Source organism: Macaca thibetana, chromosome 6 (assembly GCF_024542745.1).
Source record: "Macaca thibetana thibetana isolate TM-01 chromosome 6, ASM2454274v1, whole genome shotgun sequence".
Classification (NCBI taxonomy): Eukaryota; Metazoa; Chordata; class Mammalia; order Primates; family Cercopithecidae; genus Macaca; species Macaca thibetana.
In genome coordinates, this window is record NC_065583.1 from 144813714 (window position 1) to 144835884 (window position 22171).

The window sequence follows — 22171 nt, forward strand, 5'->3', positions numbered from 1 at the left end:
AAGAGGCTTTTAAAAAATAGTACTTTTTGAATTGCTTCTTTTTCATATTTTACCAAGTATACTCAGTATTCATGAATAGTTCTTGTATATACTCGTATTTGTTTTTATTCTTCTTTGGTTAATTTAAACGGTTCTGAAGATCAGGTTGTTTCATTTGAGTAGATTATTCTACTTTTTTTGAACTGTGCCTGGGTCTATTCTTAATTGATGACTGAAGCCTGAGCTTTTTTGTTATCTAATATTCCATGAAAGGCTTTATCGTTTTCATATTTGAGAGAGGAAAACAGCAAATAGTGTTGAATTTTTTTTTTTTTTTTTTGCTTCGAGGTAGTGAAGAGATTATCCTAACTTGATCACATTTGTTGTATCTATCAACCAAAGAAACAATACATTTTTGCCTAATCATATCAGTTAAATGGTTAAAAATGATCTTTTGAAATTTGACTCTATCAAAGTATTTGAATGTTAGTTTTGACCAAGTTCCCAGGGAGCTCAACATTGATAATTATTGGCCTCAATCTAGATTGACTGTATAGTTTTTTAATACTTTTGATGTAGCTGCAAATACAAATAATTTCTGGCTTTTATTGGACTCTATTGATTTTTACTTGCTTTACAAGATAAAAATTGGAAAAGCAACCCAGTAAGTGTTGACTTTAAATCAACATTTGTTTTAATGTGAAAATGTGTGCTTCTTTATATTAAGTGATTATTAAAAATATGCATTTATTTGAAAAACACAGATGAACATTTATATTATACAAAAATGTATGTGAACAGGATAATTGCTGTGTACATTTATTGAACACTTATTTCTGCCAGGTGTTGGTCTAAAGCACCTTGTATGAAAAGCTTTTTACACAAACTATATCACTTAAATCCCTCAATAGTCCTCTGAGGAGATTTTATTATCAATCCCATGGTACATGTGAGGGAATGGAGGTGCACAGAAGTAAATTGTTCAAATGCTTTGAACCTGGCAGTGGCAAGCTAGAACTCTGAACTGCTACCCTATACTGCTTTTCCAAATCCTTTCTCTAAAAAGAGACATAGAAAGTATATAAATCAGTATACTTTATTGGGCACATTGTGTTGTTTAAAACCCCTTCTCTCCTTCTCTCTCTTTAATTGAGTCCCTGCAATAGAGTGGCAGGAACTGATAAATAAGACATGGTTTGTTCCTATTCTCAAGGAACTCTTAGTTAGGAGAGCACAGTCATGTCAACCAGTTATGTTATTGTATAGTAAGAAGTAGATGCATAAAGGAAGAATTCTGAAAGCCCGCAAGATCTTTCTATGTCCTCATTTTAGTTATTTTCCTCTGTAGGATCTTATCATGGTGATGGATAGCTGATTCTTTTTTAAGCATTTGCATAATAAAAGATAATTTTCAGAGTTGAAAGAGAAGAACTAAAAGGTTGGTAGGCTTTGCATGTTGAAATTCTGGATATTCTTCATGTGATGACGGAACATTGATGAGCTTTGGCCATCAGTTCCGGGAAATTGCTCATCATGGCCAACCAGTGTCTGATATAATTAATTTTAATACATACTTTGGGGATTAGCCAGTTACATGTGCCAGAATTTTTTATAAACTCGCATTGACTCATCAGCATGCATATATATCTCTATGCATTTGACTGTATTCTGTTATTTTTCTCAAAACATTGGCATTCTCTTGTAATAATCTTGCATATGTTTTTTTTTCTGACTTTAGAGTCATAAAGTTTAGTGTAATAAATTACTGTGCAAGTAGATATAAAATGATCGGTCCTTTGGGATATTAGGCATAACATGATGGTTATGTTGGTAATTACTTACCCTTTACAACTAGCTCAAAATTATTTACCCTTTACAACTAGCTCAACAAAAACGTTGTCTTTATGCAGTCTGCAGCTAATCAAGGCATCACAAAAAGAACTAATATTTTTAGAGGTCCTTAATTTCTAATTTGGTCCAAGATACCTCAGTTAAAGCCTCAAGATGGTAGCCAGATGGATTAATTTAAAGGTGACAAAAGCAATATTAAAAACAAATAAAATTAAACAAAATAAGCTGGAATCAAGGAGGGATATAAAATTGAAATCCAACAGTAATCACAAAGTATATATTGGGTTATGTAGCTAAAATAGATGTCCTTGTTCACTGAATTTCAGGACTGGAGAGCTTTGTGGTAGGCAGAATAGTGGTATCCCAAAGTGTCCACATCTGAATCCCCAAAACCTACGACTATGTTACCTTACATGGCAAAAGGGACTTTGTAGATTTGATGAAGGTGAGGATTTTGAGATGGGGAGAATTTCTCGGATTATTGGGTGGGCTCAGTGTAATCACTAGGGTCATTATAAGAGGGAGGCAGGAGGATCAGAGTTAGAGAAGGAGATGTGACAGTGGAAGCAGAAGTTGGGGTGATGTAGCCCCCCACCAAGGAAAGAGGGAAGACTGCAGAAGTTGGAAAAGGCATGGAATGGAGTTTGCCCTAGAATCTCCAGAAGGAATTTAATTTTTTTTTTTAATTTCAATAGATTTTTGGGGAATAGGTGTTTGGTTGCATGGAAAAGTTCTTTAGTGGTGATTTCTGAGATTTTGGTGCACCCATCACCCAAGGAGTGTACACTATACCCAATGTGTACTCTTTTATCCCTTGCCACCCCCATCCATTCCCCTGAGTCCCTAAAGCTCAATTACTGTTCTTATGCATTTGTGCCCTGATAGCTTAACTCCCACTTATGAGTGAAAAAATATAATTTTCCATTTGGTTTTCCATTCCTGAGTTACTTCACTTAGAATACTAGTCTCTAGTTCCATTCAGGTTGCTGTGAATGCCATTGTTTCATTCCTTTTTATGGCTGAGATACTACATTTTATTTATCTGCTTACTGATTGATGGGCATTTGGGCTGGTTCCATATTTTTGCAATCAGAAATTGTGCTGCTATAAACATGTGTGCAAGTATCTTTTTTGTATAATGACTTCTTTTCCTCTGGGTAGATACCTAGTAGTGGGATTGCTGACTCAGATGGTAGATCTACTTTCAGTTCTTTAAAGAATCTCCACACTGTTTACCTTACTGTATTGTACTAGTTTACATTTCCACCAGCAGTGTAAAAATGTTTCCTTTTCACTACATCCATACTAACCTTTATTATTTTTTGATTATGGCCATTCTTGCAGGATTGAGGTGGTATTGCATTGTGGTTTGGTTTTCATTTCCTTGATAATTAGTGATGTTGAGCATTTTTCCATGTGCTTGTTGGACATTTGTATATCTTCTTTTGAGAGTTGTCTATTCATGTCCTTAGGCCACTTTTAGATGGGATCGTTTGTTTTATTCTTGCTGATTTGTTTGACTTCTTTGTAGATTCTGGACATTAGTATTTTGTCAGATGTATAGATTTTGAAGATTTTCTCCCATTCTGTGGGTTGTCTGTGAACTCTGTTGATTATTATTATTTTTGCTGTGCAGAAGCTTTTTAGCTTAATTAAGTCCCATCTATTTATCTTTGTTTTTATTGCATTTACCTTTGAGTTTTTGGTCATGAAATCTTCACCTAAGCCAATATCTAGAAGGGTTTTTCTGATGTTATCTTATAGAATCTTTATGGTTTCGGGTCTTAGATTTAAGTCTTTAATCCATCTTGAGTTGATTTTTGTATAAGGTGAGAGATGAGGATTCAGTTTCATTATTTCACATGTGGCTTACAATTGTCCCAACACCATTTGTTGAACAGGGTGACTTTTCCAGACAAAATCTCTGAATTGCCAGAAAAAGAATTCAGAAGGCCAATTATTAAGCTAATCAGGGAGGCACCACAGAAAGGTGAAGTCCAAGTTAAAGAAATCAAAATGATACAGGATATGAAAGGAAACATCTTTTGTGAAATAGAAAGCATAAATAAAAAGCAATCACAGAGAAATGTGAAATGCATTGAGTGTCTCAGCAATAGAATAGAACAAACAGAAGAAACAACTTCAGAGATCAAAGGTAAGGCTTTTGAATTAACCCAATCTGTCAAAGACAAAGAAAAAAGAATTAAAAAAAAAATGAACAAAGCCTCCAAGAAGTTTGGGACTATGTTTAACATCTAAAACTAAGAATAATTGGTGTTCCTGAGGAAGAAGAGAAATCTAGAAATTTGGAAAACATATTTGAGGGAAAATTGAGGAAAACCTCCCTGGCCTTGGTAGAGATCGAGACATCCAAATAACACCCGGAAAAGCTCAAAGAACACCTGGGGAATTCATCACAAAACAATCCAGAAGGAATTAAGGCCTCTCGATATCTTGATTTTTTTTTTTTTTTTGTCCAGGGAAACTGATTTTGGACTTCTGACCTTCAGAACTCTTAAGTGATAACAAATTTGATTGTTTCAAGGCACTACATTTGTGGTAGTTTGTTACAGCAGCAATATGAAACTAACACAGACTTTAAATGTCATGTGGAACAGCGATTCTTAGTCTTACATTCTCATCAGTTAGGTTTTGGGAAGAGCAGTGGGCCTGGTGGGCCTGGGAGAAGCAGGAGATACTTATTGGTGATCTGGATTGGGAAATTAGGAAACATTTTTGGTGTCCAAGATTACTTTTAACACCTGAAAAGAGCACAAATGATTAATTTGAGAGGCAGTTAGTACTGTAGGATTGGGCAACATCATGTAGTTACTCTGCAAATCCTGGACTCCCTCTAAGTTGCTTCTTGCTCTTACTAGTGGTAAGACCATGTATTGAAATCCCTCCCCCACCTTCAATAAATAAAATGCTGTCCCAGCTTCCATAACGGTCTTGATCATGCCCACTGGCAACCATCCTTTGAGTTATATGTAAAATACTCTTGGATTCATTTTGGATTGAACTGGGAGTTACGCATGAAGGCAGATTAGTGAGTCTCTCTCCCTCTGGCCCACAAAAAAGAAGCCTGAAATTTTCCTAGATAAAGATTTGTTTTAAATTGTTAACAAAAAGCTTTTTTTAATAAAAAAAAATTTAATTCTTTCTTTTACATTTGAATATTTTCTTTTCTTCTATGCAAATAAGAAATATTTGGTCATCTTCTGTGGTTTATTTGAAAATCACAGTTTTGCCTTTTTTTCTGGCCAGTTGATCCAGAATTTTTTTTAAGGGTGTGTGTGTGTGTTGGAGTGCAGTGGCGCAAACTTGGCTCACTGCAACCTCCGCCTCCGGGTTCAAGCGATTCTCCCACCTCTGCCTCCTGAGTTAGCTGGGACTATAGGTGTGTGCCACCATGCCCAGCTAATTTTTGTATTTTTTTAAAATAGAGATGAGGTTTCACCATGTTGGCCAGGCTGGTCTTGAATTCCTGACCTCAGGTGATCCGCCCACCTTGGCCTCTCAAAGTGCTGGGATTACAGGTGTGAGCCACGGTGCCTGGCCAGAGTGTGCTATTTTTAAAGTTTTTAGGTACTTCGTGTTTCTCTTGAACCTTATCCATGTGCCCTCTGATCTTTTAGATCTGTAGTTCTATGAGCTAAATCTAGTTATTTAGCTTCATCATTGGGTTTAGTCAGTGATAGAAGAGTACCTTTAATAACTGGGCGCAAAAGTCTCTGAGTTAATTTGAAATGTTGATTTGAAATTGATACAGTTGAAATACAACTTGGCATTAACTTTGAAAGAAAATCAGTTGATTAATAATGCAATGCGATACTTTAGATGTGTTACTAAGAATCTCTGTTAAAGTGAAATGACTTTTTCAATCTAAAACTTTTTATTTTAGGGTACATTCTTTTGGAAATGATTTTGTTCTATTATTCAAAAATAATCAAATGCTAGGGCCCTAAAATTTAATTATAGGATCTCTGCCTTTGTTGGGGCACAATCTCTGTGCCTTTCTTTGGTTCACGAAATCGTCAGAACATTGACTTAAGGTATTGTCAGTACCTGTGTCCACCAAACAGTGCAGTAAAATACATATTAATAAACTACAGTTTCAATGTAAGTTCTTCTTGGCAGAGATTTGGATGTTAAACTTGGTAAAATCTATTTTGTTAGGTATTTACAAGGAATTGTTATCTGGGGAGAAAACAAAAATATGGACTCTGTCCACATAATTAAATGCCCATTCAGCAAAGTGTACAGGTGGTTAATATTTCTAACAACTACTCTCTGATTATAGATCAGTTTTCATTGACGTAGCTATCAGAGAAAGCACTAAAAGTTTTAATTTTTTTTCTTTCTCAGTTGAGGTAAGAGTAAGGGAACAGGGGCAAACTGCTTTGAGCTGTCTTTAAGACCATGCAAATATCTTGCTCTTCATCAAACATAACTCCCTAGACTGAACATGTGCTGATTTCTTTTTTTTTTAGATGGAGTTTTGCTTTTTTGCCCAGGCTGGAATGCAGTGGCGCCATCCCAGCTCACTGCCATCTCCGCTTCCTGGGTTCAAGCAATTCTCCTGTCTCAGCCTCCCGAGTTGCTGGGGTTACAGGCACCCACCACCATGCCCAGCTAATTTTTGTATTTTTAGTAGAGACGGGGTTTCTACTAAACCAGGCTGGTCTCGAACTCCTGACCTCAGGTGATCCATCTGCCTCGGCCTCCCAAAGTGCTAGGATTACAGGTGTGAGCCACCATGCCCAGCCATGCTAATGATTTTTACAGTACCAATCTTTATTATGATGATTGCAAAATGGTCATGTAAAAACCCCATCACATTTATCAGTTCATGGTCTACCACTGTAAGGGAGAGTGCTTCTTTCTTTCTGTGTTTATTTCTTACTGACCTATGAATCTGTTATCAGTATTGATTCCTGGTTTCCCACTTTCTGCACGGGGTTATAATCTATTACTATCCTTTCTATTTTGATATTCAAATAACTTTCTTATTTTTAAACACTTTGTGTCATACGTGCCTTTAAAGCCATATATATGTGTCACTTTTGTGCATTTTGCTTTGTGTGCATCCTTCTTTCTCACATATGCAAAGATTACACAAATTCAGCCCTTTCCTCTTTTTAAAAAAAATTGAATTGTTATTATACTTAAGTAAGCTTTATTTTTTTTTTTCTGGATGTGTTATCTTTTTCTTAGTGCTTTTTTTTATTGTTCCTGAACTTGAGGGATTATTCAGCTATCTCCACCATAGAAGACAAAGTTAAAAGTCTGGAACTTGATGAAAACAGTGATGGTTATTTGTAAACTCAGGCACCTTGGAAACTTCCATTCATCATGTCTTTTCTCAAATTCCGGGCCATCAGTAGGCTTGGGAGTATATTTTGGTTATTTCAATATAATGCATTTTCTTTCTAAATCTGTTTTTAATTTTCATGCTTAAACCTGCATATAAAAAGATATTTATGTTTAGATTTCAGGTTTAGAAAAATGCCTCTTATTTGATGAGCATGCACTTTGATTGCTGGAGAAAATTTTTTCCAAATATTTTCTTATTGCCACTGTAAAATATTAAATTTTTAAAGTAGAGATCTCAGCAGAAGAATCCATGTAACATTTTGGAAATGTTTTCTCTGGAGCAGTTTGAAAACAGCTGTGGTAGTACTGAATATAGCTTGTATTACTACATGAAGAGTATGAACATAAATTGTCAGTATTTTGCCTCATTTCATTTGTTGTCAGGAGTGATTGAAACTCTGGTTTGGCACAGATGATGACATTAGAATAGCAATGTTTGGTTAAAAAAATAAACAATCTTGTTTCTAGAGAATTAAAAAAAATTCACTTACGTGTTGAACTGTCTTTAATGTTGCCAAAAATTATAGAATAATTCATGATTGAAGAACCTAAAACCTGCATTAAGATGGTGAGATTGGATAACCACCTAAAACTAATGAATGTCTTTAATTTATTCTCACTTAAGTAAAACTGTCAACAACCCACTGAAGGAAGAGATGCTGGATTCCTTTTAAAATAATCTTGGAGTATTAATAGTTCATTCTGTGCAGTTCATTTTTACTTGCTATCAGTGCTAATAAAAAATACCTATTTAGTCTTTGTCTCCCATTCCTGACATAAAAAAGCTTATAAAGCCCTTGGAATTTCCTGTTGGGGACGTCTTTTGTTATTCACAACAAACCCTGTCAACTATACCTGAGTTTATGCTATTAAAGTGAATTTGGCTAGTTAGGGCTAGCCCCATAGCTTCAGGAAGGGGCTAGTTGCCAGAGGTAAAGAACATGTGACTAGAGGGTTGAATCTTTCAGCCCTACCTAGATGGAAAATTATATAAACAGGAGTTCTTTTTTTAACTTTTATTTTAGGTTCAGGGGTACATGTGCAGGTTTGTTATATAGGTAAACTCATCTCAAAGGGTTTGTTGTATAGATTATTTCATCACCCAGGTTTTAAACCTAGTACCCAATAGTTATTTTTGTTGGATCCCTTCCCTCCTCCCTTCTTCTACCCTCAAGTAGGCCCCAGTGTGTTCTTCCCCTCTTTTGTCCATGAGTTCTCATCATTTAGCTCCCACTTAAATGAGAACATCTGGCATTTGGTTTACTGTTCCTGTGTTAGTTTGCTAAGGATAGTGGCCTCTAGCTCTATCCGTGTTCCCATAAAATACATTATCTTATTCTTTTTGGTGGCTGTATGTGTACCAACATTTTCTTTATCCAATCTCTCATTGATGGGCATTTAGGTTAATTTCATGTCTTTGCTATTGTGAATAGTGCTGCAGTGAACATTTGCATGCATGTGTTTTTTATAGTAGAATGGTTTATATTCCTTTGGGTATATACCCAGTAATGAGATTGCTGGGTCAAATGGTTGTTCTGTGTATAGTTCTTTGAGGAATTGCTATACTGTTTTCCACAATTGTTGAACTAACCTACAATCCCACCAACAGTGTATAAGCATTCCCTTTTCTCTGCGATCTTGCCAGGATCTGTTGTTTTTTGACTTTTTAGTAATAGCCGTTCTGATTGATGTGAGATGGTATCTCATTGTGGTTTTGACTTGAATTTCTCTAATGGTCAGTGATGTTGAGTTTTTTTTCATATGATTATTGGCCATATGTATGTCTTCTTTCGAAAAGTGTCTGTTCATGTCCTTTGCCCACTTTTAATGTGGTTGTTTGTTTTTTTTTGTTTGTAAATTTGTTTAAGTTCCTTATAGATGCTGGATATTAGGCTTTTATTAGATGCGTAGTTTGTAAACATTTTCTCCCATTCTGTAAGCTGTCTCTTTGTTGATAGTTTCTTTTGCTGTGCAGAAACTCTTTAGTTTAATTAGATCCTATTTATCAATTTCTGCTTTTGTTGAATTGCTTTTTGTGTCTTCATTATGAAATATTTGCCTGCTCCTATCTCTAGAATGGTATTGGCTAGGTTGTCTTCCAGGATTTTTATAGTTTGGGATTTTACATTTAAGTCTTTAATCCATCTTGAGTTAATTTTTGGATATGGCACAAGGAAGGGGTCCAGCTTCAATCTTCTGTGTATGGTTAGTTATCCCAGCACCATTTATTGAATAGGGAGTCCTTTCCCCGTGGCTTGATTTTGTCAGCTTTGTTGAAGATCAGATGGTCATAGTTATGTGACCTTATTTCTGGAGTCTCTATTCTGTTTCATTGGTCTGTGTGTCTGTTTTTGTACCAGTTTTTGTACCAGTACCATGCAACCCGACTTCAAACTATATTACAGGGCTGTAGTATATAGTTTTAGAATATAGTTTTAGAATATAGTTTTACTACTACTATATAGTTTTAGAATATAGTTTACTACTACAGCCCTGTAGTTTTACTACAGCCCTGTAATATAGTTTGAAGTCAGGTAGCATGGTACTGGTACAACTTTGCTCTTTTTGCTTAAGATTGCCTTGGCTATTGGGGCTCTTTTCTGGTTCCATATGAATTTTAAAATAGTTTTTTCTATTAGTTTTATAATAATTTCTAATAGTTTTCCAGTTCATTCTGTAAAGAATGTCATTGGTAGTTTGATAGGAATAGCACTGAATCTGTAAATCACTTTGGGCAGTATGACCACTTTAGTGATATTGATTCTTCCTAACCATGAGCATGGAATGTTTTTCCTTTTTTTTGTGTCATCTCTGATTTCGTTGAACACTGTTTTGTAATTCTCATTGTAGAGATCTTTCGCTTCCCTGATTAGCTGTATTCCTAGCTATTTTATTATTTTTGTGACACTTGTGAATGGGGTTATGTTCCTGATTTGGCCAGGGTTGGCTGTTGTTTGTATATAGGAATGCTAGTGATTTTTATACATTTATTTTGTATCCTAAAAGTTTGCTGAAGTTGTTTATCAGCTGAAGGTGCTTTGGGGCCAAGACTGTGGGGTTTGCTAGGTATAAAATCATGTCATCTCCAAACAAGGATAGTTTGACTTCCTCTTTTCCTATTTGGATGCTCTTTATTTCTTTCTCTTGCCTGATTGCTCTGGCAAAGACTCTTATTACTATGTTGAATAGGAGTGGTGAGAAGAGGGCACCCTTGTCTTATGCTGGTTTTCAAAGAGAATGCTTCCTGCTTCTGCACATTCAGTATAATGTTGGCCATGGGTTGGTCATAGATGGCTCTTATTATTTTGAGGTATGTTCCTTTAATACCTAGTTTAGTGAGAGTTTTTAACATGAAGGTTATTGAGTTTTATTGAAAGCATTTTCTGCATCTATTGAGATAATCATGTCGTTTCTGTCTTTAGTTCTGTTTGTGTGATGAATCACACTTACTGATTTGCATATGTTGAACTGGCCTTGCATCCCTGGGATGAAGCCTACTTGATTGTGGTGTATTAGCTTTTTGATGTGCTGCTGGATTCAGTTTGCAGGTATTTTGTTGAGGATTTTTGCATCAATGTTCATCAACGATAAAGTCTGTGTGTGTGTGTGTGTGTATGTTTATGTGTGTGTGTGTGTGTGTGTGTCTGACAGATTTTGGTGTCAGAACGATGCTGGCCTTATAGAATGAGTTGGGGAGGGGTCTCTCCTCCTCGGTTTTTTTGAATCATTTCTGTAGGAATGGTACCAGCTCTTCTTTGTACATCTGGTAGATTTGAGCTGCCAATTCATCAGATCCTGGGCTTTATTTTGTTTGGTAGACTATTTATTACTGATTCAATTTCTTTATTGGCCTGTTCAGGGAATCAGTTTCTTCCTGGTTCAGTGGGAGGGTGTATGTGTCCAGGAATGTATTCAACTCTTTTAGATTTTCTAGTTTGTGTGTATAGAGATATTTGATAAGAAAGAATATCTGCACATGCACACGTATGTTTATTGCAGCACTATTCACAATAGCAAAGACTTGGAACCAACCCAAATGTCCATCAGTGACAGACTGGATTAAGAAAATGTGGCACATATACACCATGGAATACTATGCAGCCATAAAAAAGGATGAGTTTTTGTCCTTTGTAGGGACATGGATGCAGCTGGAAACCATCATTCTCAGCAAACTATCGCAAGAACAGAAAACCAAATACTGCATGTTCTCACTCATAGGTGGGAATTTAACAAATAGATCACTTTGACACAGGAAGGGGAATATCACACACTGGGTCCTATTGTGGGGAGCAGGGAGAGGGGAGGGATAGCATTAGGAGGAATACCTAATGTAAATGGCGAGTTAATGAGTGCAGCACACCAACATGGCACATGTATACATATGTAACAAACCTGCACATTGTGCACATGTACCCTAGAACTTAAAGTATAATAATAAAAAAAAGAATATCTGTCATTTGATATATTTTTCCTCCAATTAAAAGACCTCTAATAGTAGTTTAGGGTCTTCATTATTAGTTTTAAAGATGTAGAAAACTATTTCTTACTTACCTGGGCAAAATAAATGGCCATCTATAGCTCTTTTCAGGTCTTCTTTTCAGGAAAGGGTCAAGTCTTGTGCTCTTTAACCTCTTCCCTGATGTGCCTATATGAAGAGTGGGGAGACCTGGCTTGGCAGCAGTTCATGTGAAAAATAACAACGCACCTTAAATGATCATAATTTTTGTGTGAGGCGGCATTGTGTTGTGGTGGCCATAAATGCTAATACAGACTTAGGCTTTATCAATGAAAGATGTGAGGATATGGTTTTCTTACTGCACCTTATGCATCTAGATCATGTCTAGCACACTGTATTCACTTTGAGGGACTGAGACTGAAGCTGGGCATTGACAATATAGGATACGATGACTAGGACAGCAGTAGGTCAGGAAGTCTGTCATTCATTAAATATTTGAAAGGACTGAGGGTGTTTTGCTTAGGAAGAATCCAAGGTACATTAGTCCATTTTTGTGCTGCTGATAAAGACATACATGAGATTGGGCAATTCACAAAAGAAGGAGGTTTAATGGACTTGCAGTTCCACATGGGTGGGAAGGCCTCACAATCATGGCAGAAGGCAAGGAGGAGCAAGTCACATCTTACATGGATGGTAGCAAGCCAGAACAAGAGAGCTTGTGCAGGGAAACTCCTTCTAATAAAACCATCAGGTCTCGTGAGACTTATTCACTGTTATGAGAACAGCACAGAAAAGACCTGCCCCCATGATTCAGTTACCTCCCACTGGGGCCCTCCCACAACACGTGGGAATTCAAGGTGAGATTTCGGTAGAGACACAGCCAAACTGTATCATTCCACCTCTGGCCCCTCCCAAATCTCATATCCTCACATTTCAAAACCAATCATGCCTTCCCTATCATCCCCCAAAGTATTAACTCATTTCAACATTAACTCAAAAGTCCACAGTCCAAAGTATCATAGGAGACAAGGCAAGTCCCTTCTGCCTATGAGCCTGTAAAATCAAAAGCAAGTTAGTTACTTAGATACAATTGGGTAAATACACCCATTTCAAATGGGAGAAATTGGCCAAAACAAAGGGACTACAGGCCCCATGCAAATTTGAAATCCAGTGGGGCAGTCAAATCTTAAAGCTCAAAAAATGATCTCCTTTGACTCCATGCCTCACATCCAGCTTACAATGATACAAAAGATGGGTTCCCATGGTCTTGGGCAGCTCTGCCCCTGTGGCTTTACAGGGTACAGCCTCCCTCCTGGCTGCTTTCATGGACTGGCATTGAGTTTCTGCAGATTTTCCAGGTGCGTGGTGCAAGCTGTTGGTGGATCTACTGTTCTAGGGTCTGGAGGATGGTGACCCTCTTCTCACAGCTCCACTAGGTGATGCCCGAGTAGAGACTTTATGTGGGTGATCCAACCCCACATTTTCCTTCTGCACTGCCTTAGAGGAGGTTCTCTATGAGGGCCCCACCCCCACAGCAAACTTCTGCCTGGGCACCCAGGTGTTTCTATGCATCTTCTGAAATCTAGGCGGAGGATACCAAACCTCGATTCTTGACTTCTGTGCACACATAGGCTCAACATCACGTGGAATCTACCAAGGCTTGGGGCTTCCACCCTCTGAAGCAACAGCCCAAGCTATACCTTGGCCCCTTTTAGTCATGACTCAAGCGACTGGGACACAGGGCACCAAGTCCCTACACTGCACACAGCAGAGGGGCCCTGGGCCTGGCACATGAAACCATTTTTTCCTCCTAAACCTCTGGGCCTTTGATGGGAGGGGCTGCTGCAAAGGTCTCTGACATGCCCTGGAGACATTTTCCCCATGGCCTTGGGGATTAACATTAGGCTCCTCATTACTTATGTAAGTTTCTATAGCTGGCTTGAATTTCGCCTCAGAAAATGGGATTTTTCTTTTCTATCACATTGTCAGGCTGCAAATTTTCCAAACTTTTACGCTGTGTTTGCTTTCTAAAACTGAATGTCTTTAACAGCACCCAAGTCAGCTCTTGAATGATATGCTGCTCAGAAATTTCTTCTGTGAGATATTCTAAATTATCTTGCTCAAGTTCAAAGTTCTGCACACCTCTAGGGCAGGGGTAAAATGCCATCATTCTCTTTGCTAAAACATAACAAGAGTCACCTTTGCCCTAGTTCCCAACAAGTTCCTCATCTCCATCTGAGACCACCTCAGCCTGGATTTCATTGTCCATAACATTATCAGCATTTTGATCAAAGCTGTTCAACAAGTCTCTGGGGAGTTCCAAACTTTCCCACATTCTCCTGCCTTCTTCTGAGCCCTCTAAACTGTTCCAACCTCTGCCAGTTACCCAGTTCCAAAGTTGCTTCCACATTTTTGGGTATCTTTTCAACAGTACCCTACTCCCGGTACCAGTTTACTATATTAGTCCATTTTCATGCTGCTGATAAAGACATACCTGAGACTGGGCAATTTATATAAGAAGGAGGTTTAATGGACTTACAGTTTCACATGGCTGGGAAGGTCTCACATTCATGGTGGAAGGCAAGGAGGAGCAAGTCACATCTTACGTGGATGGTGGCAGGCAAAAAAAGGAGAGCTTGTGCAGGAAAACTCCTTCTTATAAAATCATCAGGTCTTGTGAAACTTATTCACTATCATGAGACCAGCATGGGAAAAGATCTGCCCCCATGATTCGATTACCTTCCACCAGGTCCCTTCTACAACACATGGGAATCAAGATGAGATTTGAGTGGGAACACAGCCAAACCATATCACTAGGATAGCTGGCAGGAATCTGCAAATGAAAGAGGTTGTAGATTCATTATGGTTCCAGATGGCACAACTACAGACCTTGGAAAACAATGAGATGGAGTTTCTCTTTGGGTATATATATACCCAAGAGATTATATATATATACACACACACATAATTTATTTATCTTTGGCTTAATATGTATACATTATATATTACATAATATATATTAAGACTGAATATATTAATATATGAATATATATATGGCAAATCCTCAAATAATGTCATTTTTTTCAGTATCATTTTGTTACCACTTCGATGAGAAAAAAAAAAACAATTCCCAGCTGGGGCTATTGTCACTGTGGGGTCTGCACATTCTCACCATGCCTGCATGGGTTTTCTCTGGATTCTCTGCTTTCCTCTCATATCTCAAAGACGTTCATGTTAAGTGAATTGGTGTGTCTACGTGGTCCCAGTCTGAGTGAGTGTGGGTGTCTGGGAGTGCACACTGTAATGAGATGGTGTCCTGTCCGGATCTGATTCCTGCCTTGGGTAAATAATTATCGTATTTGATCTTATTAACTTTCCTAACTGTATGTATAGCTCACATTTATTTCAATGTTTACTATTAGAAATGTTTTGGTTTTTATTTAGAAGTTTGGGGATACTTTTGTGGCCAGAAATATGCTGTAGGAACTTAACTCTTGTTTATATCAATTAGCCTAGAGTAAAATTGGTTTCATTATATCTTGTTTCACTTAAAGTTGCACTTTCTAAAAATTTGCACTTTCTAAGAACTTATGGATAAGTGAGGACTTACCGTATATGAATGAATATATTACTATATGAATATATATGCATACATACACAATATACACATACTTGCACACACACATATGTGTGTGTGTCTGTGTATATATATATGTAGTCTAGTAATGGATTAGACCTTAGAAGGGTCACTGAAGGTATTTAAGCTGAGGCTGGATGGATCTCTTCCAAGATATAGTATAAACTGCATTTCTTTTTGGACTCATTCATTCATTAATTCATTCACTTCTTATGGAACCTTTTCTATGAGCCACACACTGCTCCTAGTACTGTGGAGACAGATAAATACTGGGCAAGAAGTTGGATTAAAAAACTTTAAAGACCTTATTATATCTGTGGTCAAAAGAAGTTGCTTGATGCTTTGGTGTCCTTTACCCTAAGTGTAGAGCTCTGCTTGTGTATTACCCACTCTGTGTTTTAGATGCTCCTGTGTGTTCCCATCACATGTCTTCTGTGATGTAGAGTAGTACTTTATATCATTCTCTGAGTGGCTGTAGGCTTTAACATCGTGTGTATGACAATATTTTACCTCCCTACCTTTTTTGTTTTGCTTGTGACAAAGTCTTGCTCTGTCACCCAGGCTGGAGTGCAGTGGCACGATCTTAGCTCATGGCAATCTCCTCCTCCTGGGTTCAAGCGATTCTCCTGCCTCAGCCTCCTGAGTAGCTGGGATTACAGGCACCTGCCATTGTGCCTGGCTAATTTTTGTATTTTTAGTAGAGATGGGGTTTTGCTATGTTGGCTAGGCTGGTCTTGAACTCCTGACCTCAAGTGATCTGCCCATCTTGGCCTTCCAAAGTGCTGGGATTACAGGCATGAGCCACCGTGCCCAGTCATCTCCCTACCTTTGAACAAAGAGGTTGAAGTTGAATGTGAAGTCAGCTTTTGATAGAATAATGTTGATTTTTCATGGGAAACATTTAATTCCAGGCTAGGTGAATAGGTTTTTAAAGATTCAATATTTACCAGAAAGTATGAGAGAACACAATGCTTTTTAAATGTAAGGTGATATTATTTATTAACATTATTGGAAGTTCACTGCACTACAAGCGTATATGGAAGAGTCTGGCTCCAAAGTTATGCTTTTATTTTTCTGAGGAAAGTTATAGTTTCTCCACACTAAGATACCGAATCTTCAACTTCAATATTTGTAAATTGACTATATATCTGGACTACTTCTGTTTCATTCTGTAGAGATCAGATAGTATCAGAAAAAAGCAGAGGTGCAAAGAACAAAGTGTGCAGATTTAGAGGTGATATTGGGGTCTCTGTACATTATGTCCTGTCAAGTAAAGCCAGCTGTTCATTTGTTTCATGTCTAGGTTTGGAATTCACCCAGTTGCAGGCCGCATGCCTGGTCAGCTTAATGTGCTGCTGGCTGAGGCTGGAGTGCCATATGATATTGTGTTGGAAATGGATGAGATCAACCATGATTTTCCAGGTAAGTGATGGGGGCAATGGTGAAGTTTAAATATTCTTACTATGAATAAAGCAGTGTAGATTTGGGATATAAATTGTAGATTAAGTGAAGACTGACTAGTCAGATGAAAAAGAACTTATACCTGGTAGATATTCAGTTGAAATTAAATAAGTGAAAGATAGTGTTGAATAAGATACAAAAGATTCATAAACAGCACAGGTAAATTTTTCTCCCCTGTGAAGAACTGAAGGATGGTGAAAACCTTGGGGTGTAGTGTAGAAATACTGAAGACTGAGGATCTGGGCAGACCTGGCTTTTGAATCCAGATCCTGATTCTCAGCAGCTTGTTACTCAACCTCAGGCTCTTCATTCATGAGTGCTTCTGTTGACAATTTAGTGTCTGATTCTTGCCAGTCTCTGAGATTTTACTGGTTTCCGATTGTACTAATGTATGACTGGTGAAGTAGTTTTCTCTTTCTTTTCTTTTTAAAAAGTACTAGAATTTCCCTAGATAAAGTGCTGTACTTTATAGCTGTCATAGGGTAGATGTTGAATGGTAATGACATTTGGCCCAAGCCTATGCTTGTTAAAATTAAACCATTTCCCCCTGGCAAATATCCACTGTAAACTTAAAAAATGCTGTTTATTAGAAAAAGTAATGAAATTATGTGTATGTCTAGATTCACATGGCATTTTTTGGCAACATTCTAAGGTAGTTTATATTGCAGTTCTTAAAGAGAAAACTTAGGCCATTTTAATTTTATGTCCCTTTCAGATACCATTGTTGTTAAATTATGTGTAACACCAGCCAGTTCCAGGAATTATGGACATGACTTTAATGCAGATTTTGAGACCATTGTCTATTAGACATCAGACTGTATCTCAAGGGGTTATCTTATTTTATTTTTATGTATCTTTTTTAAACTTTTATTGTAGATTCAGGGGTACATGTGCAGGTTTGTTACATGGTTATATTGTGGGATGCTGAGGGTTAGATGTAGTGAGCATAGTACCCCACAATTTTTCAACCCTTGCCCATGTCCCTCCCACCGCATTCTGGTAGTCTCCAGGTTCTATTGTCGCCATATTTATGTCCCTGAGTACCCAGTGTTTCGCTCTCACTTATAAGTGAGAATGTGCAGTATTTGGTTTTCTGTTCCTGTGTTAATTTGCTTAGGATAATGACCTCCAGCTGTTTCCATGTTGCTGGAAAGGACATGATTTCCATCTTTTTTATGGCTGTGTAGTGTTCCACGGTGTATATGTACCACATTTTCTTTATCCAGTGCACTGTTGATGGACACCTAGGTTGATTCTATGTCTTTGCTATTGTGAATAGTGCTGCAATGAACATGCTAGTGAATGTGTCTTTTGGTAGAAAGATTTGTTTTCTTTTGGATATGTACGCAGTAGTGGGATTGCTGGGTCATGTAGGAGTTCTGAGTTCTTTGAGAAATCTCCAAATTGCTTTCCACAGTGGCTGAGCTAATTTACATTTCCACAAACAGTGTGTAAATGTTCCTTTTTCTCCACAGCCTTGCCAGCATCTGTTATTTTTTTGACTTTTGTTAATAGCCGTTCTCACTGGTGTGAGATAGTAATTTCACTGTGGTTTTGCTTTGCATTTCTCTTATGTTTAGTGATGTTGAACATTTCCTCATGTTTGTTGACCACTTGTATGTCTTCTTTTGAGAAATGTCTGTTCATGTCTTTTGCCCATTTTTAAAATGTGTTTTTTTTGCTTGTTAAGTTCCTTATAGATTCTGGATATTAGACCTCTGTCCAATGCATGCATAATTTGTGAATATTTTCTCTCATTCTGTAGCTTGTCTGTTTACTCTCTTGTTAGTTTCTTTTGCTAGGCAGAAGCTCTTTAGTTTAATTAGGTCTCACTTGTCAATTATTGCATTGTTGCAATTGCTTCTGAGGACTTAGTCATACATTTTTCCCAAGGCTGATGTTCAGAATGGTGTTTCCTAGGTTTTCTTCTTCGATTCTTATAGTTTGAGGTTTAAGTGGTCATTTTAAAGGTTGAAAGTGGAATGCAAATTTCATAAAATCATGTGACACTATAGCAAGATCATTTTGAGATCAAAAAAGGGTTATAAAGTCAGATTAGTGAGATTTATTGAGAGGGGAGAAGCATAATAATGCAGGCTGTAGTCAAGATAGTCAAGTTCAAATGCAAAACCTACTGCTTTTTAGCTGTGTGACATTGGCTGAGTTGCTTCACCTCTCTGATAAAGTTCCTTGTAAAGTGCCTGGCACAAGTGTGAATCCTATATTTTTGTTATTGTTATTATAAAGTAAAGATCACTATAATTTGTCTGAAAATATGTAAAAGTGACCCTTTGAGTTTTGTATTCTTTCTTTTTTCTTTTATTATATAGATACTGATTTGGTCCTTGTAATTGGAGCTAATGACACTGTTAATTCAGCAGCTCAAGAAGATCCCAACTCTATTATTGCAGGCATGCCAGTCCTTGAGGTCTGGAAATCAAAGCAGGTAAAGTTTCAGTCTTGTATTTCATTCTGATAATCAAAGGTTACTTAAAATATACACGCAGAACTTTCTTTGATCATTTGATAAGAAATGATGATGCCTTCTAGGAGGTCCAGGAGTAAGAGCGTGTTTAGGGCCCAGTTTCCTATGTCCAGCTTCTGTCTGTTCTCTGGCCACCAGAGAAACTGAGTGAATGCCCTAATCACAAGTAGAACCAGATGAGATTATGTGGGTGGATTAACAAAATCTGTAACCACAGCTGAAAAAAGAGCTGTGAGCTTTTGTAATGAGTCTGGCTAAATTCCAGATTGAGTCCTGTGAAGCAGATGGCTTCCCTCTGGGACAGTGAGTCAGTATCAATTGCCATCATATACCAAGATGAGCATATTTTTTTCATTTAACTTTCTGAAAGGGAATTTATAAGTTGTTATAGAGTGTCTAGCAGGAAGGTGATTTAGAAATCCAAACAATAACGTGGCATAAGGAAGCAAGCTTCATTCATGTATATTACTTCTGAAAAAGCTAATTGCTAGATTTTAGATAACTCAAAGGCTTGTAAATTTTCCTCTACGTCAGCAGTAGGCACATTTTACCACTACTGAGACTCCTCTGCATTTAAAAAATCATAATAATGTACATTTCCATTTAATTTTGTTTCTTTTTATTGTAAATATGGGAGTTTAAAACTTAGTATTTGTGATGAGTGAGTAGACATAAAATATACTTGTACATGGGTGTATGAAAAATTGTATCAGTAGTCAATATTTGAGAATTTGTGAAGTGCATTACTATACTAATGCTATAAGAAAAAGAATACATTTGCACTGCTTCTATTTTTTGATAGATTGCATGTCCTAGTAGACCACAGAAAAGCTTTTCATTTCATTAAGAACTGACTTGATATTCAGCAGGACAGCAACATCCATAACTCATGTCATTGTAAATGTCTATAACTTGTCAATATTATACATTGACTTACATCTTCCATTTTGATTTCTAAGAACATTCTGTAGTTAGTAGCTCTGTTATTGTGAGAAGCTGGATTGCTCTTTGGGCTTTTATCCTAGAACTTTCTGATATACTTTAAAGTCATAGAAAAGAATAACATAGTTTTCCCACTCAACCTCATCTGTTTTACAATTTGTAGTGGAAACTTATGCACTAAACTTGTTTTCTTTAGCACATTCATAGAAAAATGCTTATTTTGCTGACTAGAAAATGGTGTACATGGTCTTTATAGAGAAAAAAGCACTAGGAAGAAAATAATTGTAATCTTGTCACTCAGAGATAAATTATTAACATGACTTTTTCTCTAATGGATATAAGAATAAGGGCACACTTAAGTATTAAAGTTAATACAATGTAAACATATGTTAAAAATACTTCTTGTGTAAAGTCCCTGCACTAAATAATTAGTAGTGGTACATGCCTTGTTCAAAGGTAGTGAAGAACAATGTTTGTGTGCCTAACATGTCCTAGACAGGTCTGTTAAATACACTATGTCATTTTATCTCTGGTTCTCAGGTGATTGTTATGAAGAGGTCTTTGGGCGTTGGCTATGCTGCAGTGGACAATCCAATCTTCTACAAACCTAACACGGCCATGCTTCTAGGTGATGCTAAGAAAACATGTGATGCGCTCCAGGCAAAAGTTAGAGAATCCTATCAGAAGTAAATATTAAGGATCAAGCTGTTGGCTAATAAAGCCACCTCTGCAGTTGTGGGAACAGGAAAATAAAGTATCAGTATACATGGTGATGTACATCTGTAGCAAAGCTCTTGGAAGAAAAGGAAGACTGAAGAAAGCAAAGCAAATACTGTATAGAGAGATTTTTCAAAAGCAATGATCCCTCAATTTTAAAAAAGGATTGAAAATTCTAAATGTCTTTCTGTGCATATTTTTTGTGTTAGGAATCAAAAATATTTTATAAAAGGAGAAAGAACAGCCTCATTTTAGATGTAATCCTGTTGGATTTTTTATGCCTCCTCAGTAACCAGAAATGTTTTAAGAAACTAAGTGTTTAGGATTTCAGGACTTAACATTATACATGGCTCTGAAATATCTGACACAATGTAAACATTGCAGGCACCTGCATTTTGTGTTTTTTTTTTCAACAAATGTGACTAATTTGAAACTTTTATGAACTTCTGAGCTGTCCCCTTGCAATTTAACCACAGTTTGAATTAACCATATCAAATCTGTTTTAATTTTTTAAACTGTACCTCAGAGTCTATATTTCAAGGGCATATTTTCTCACTAATATTTTAATACATTAAAGGACTAAATAATCTTTCAGAGATGCTGGAAACAAATCATTTGCTTTATATGTTTCATTAGAACACCAATGAAACATACAACTTGAAAATTAGTAATAGTTGTATTTTAGAAAATCCCATTTCTAATTGGAGATCTCTTTAATTTCAATCAACTTATAATGTGTAGTACTGTATTAAGTGCACTTGAGTGGAATTCAACATTTGACTAATAAAATGAGTTCATCGTGTTGGCAAGTGATGTAGCAATTATCTCTGGTGACAAAAGAGTAAAATCAAATATTTCTGCCTGTTAAAAATATCAAAGGAAGACCCGCTACTATGAAATAGATGACATTAATCTGTCTTCACTGTTTATAATAGGGATGGATTTTCTTTCAAATCAGTGTATGTTTTGAGGTCTTATGTAATTGAGAGAAATGGTGGCTTTTTTTTGCTACCTCTTTGTTCATCTAAGCACCAGTAAAGATCATGTCTTTTTATACAAGTCTAGATTTTCTTTGTGACTTTGCTACTGTGCCTAAAGCTCTAAATATAGGTGAATGTGTGATGAATACTCAGATTATTTGTCTATGTAATTAATTTGATACTAAGTTTCTCAAAAAATTATTAACACATGAAAGACAATCTCTAAACCAGAAAAAGAAGTAGTACAAATTTTGTTACTGTAATGCTCGTGTTTAGTGAGTTTAAAA

At 36.8% G+C, this 22171-nt stretch overlaps 1 protein-coding gene across 6 annotated transcripts in view; it reads left to right on the forward strand.

The window, feature by feature from the left end:
- Window positions 1-21960, forward strand: part of NNT (nicotinamide nucleotide transhydrogenase) — a 100026-nt gene extending 78066 nt beyond the window's left edge. For all 6 annotated transcript variants that reach the window (XM_050794861.1, XM_050794863.1, XM_050794860.1 and 3 more), the window contains 3 exons: window positions 16603-16721; window positions 19091-19206; window positions 20728-21960. In XM_050794861.1, coding sequence (XP_050650818.1) covers window positions 16603-16721; window positions 19091-19206; window positions 20728-20877 — 385 coding nt within the window. In that variant the 3' untranslated portion in view covers window positions 20878-21960. The remainder of the gene's footprint in view (window positions 1-16602; window positions 16722-19090; window positions 19207-20727) is intronic.
- The last annotated feature ends 211 nt before the right edge of the window (window positions 21961-22171 follow it).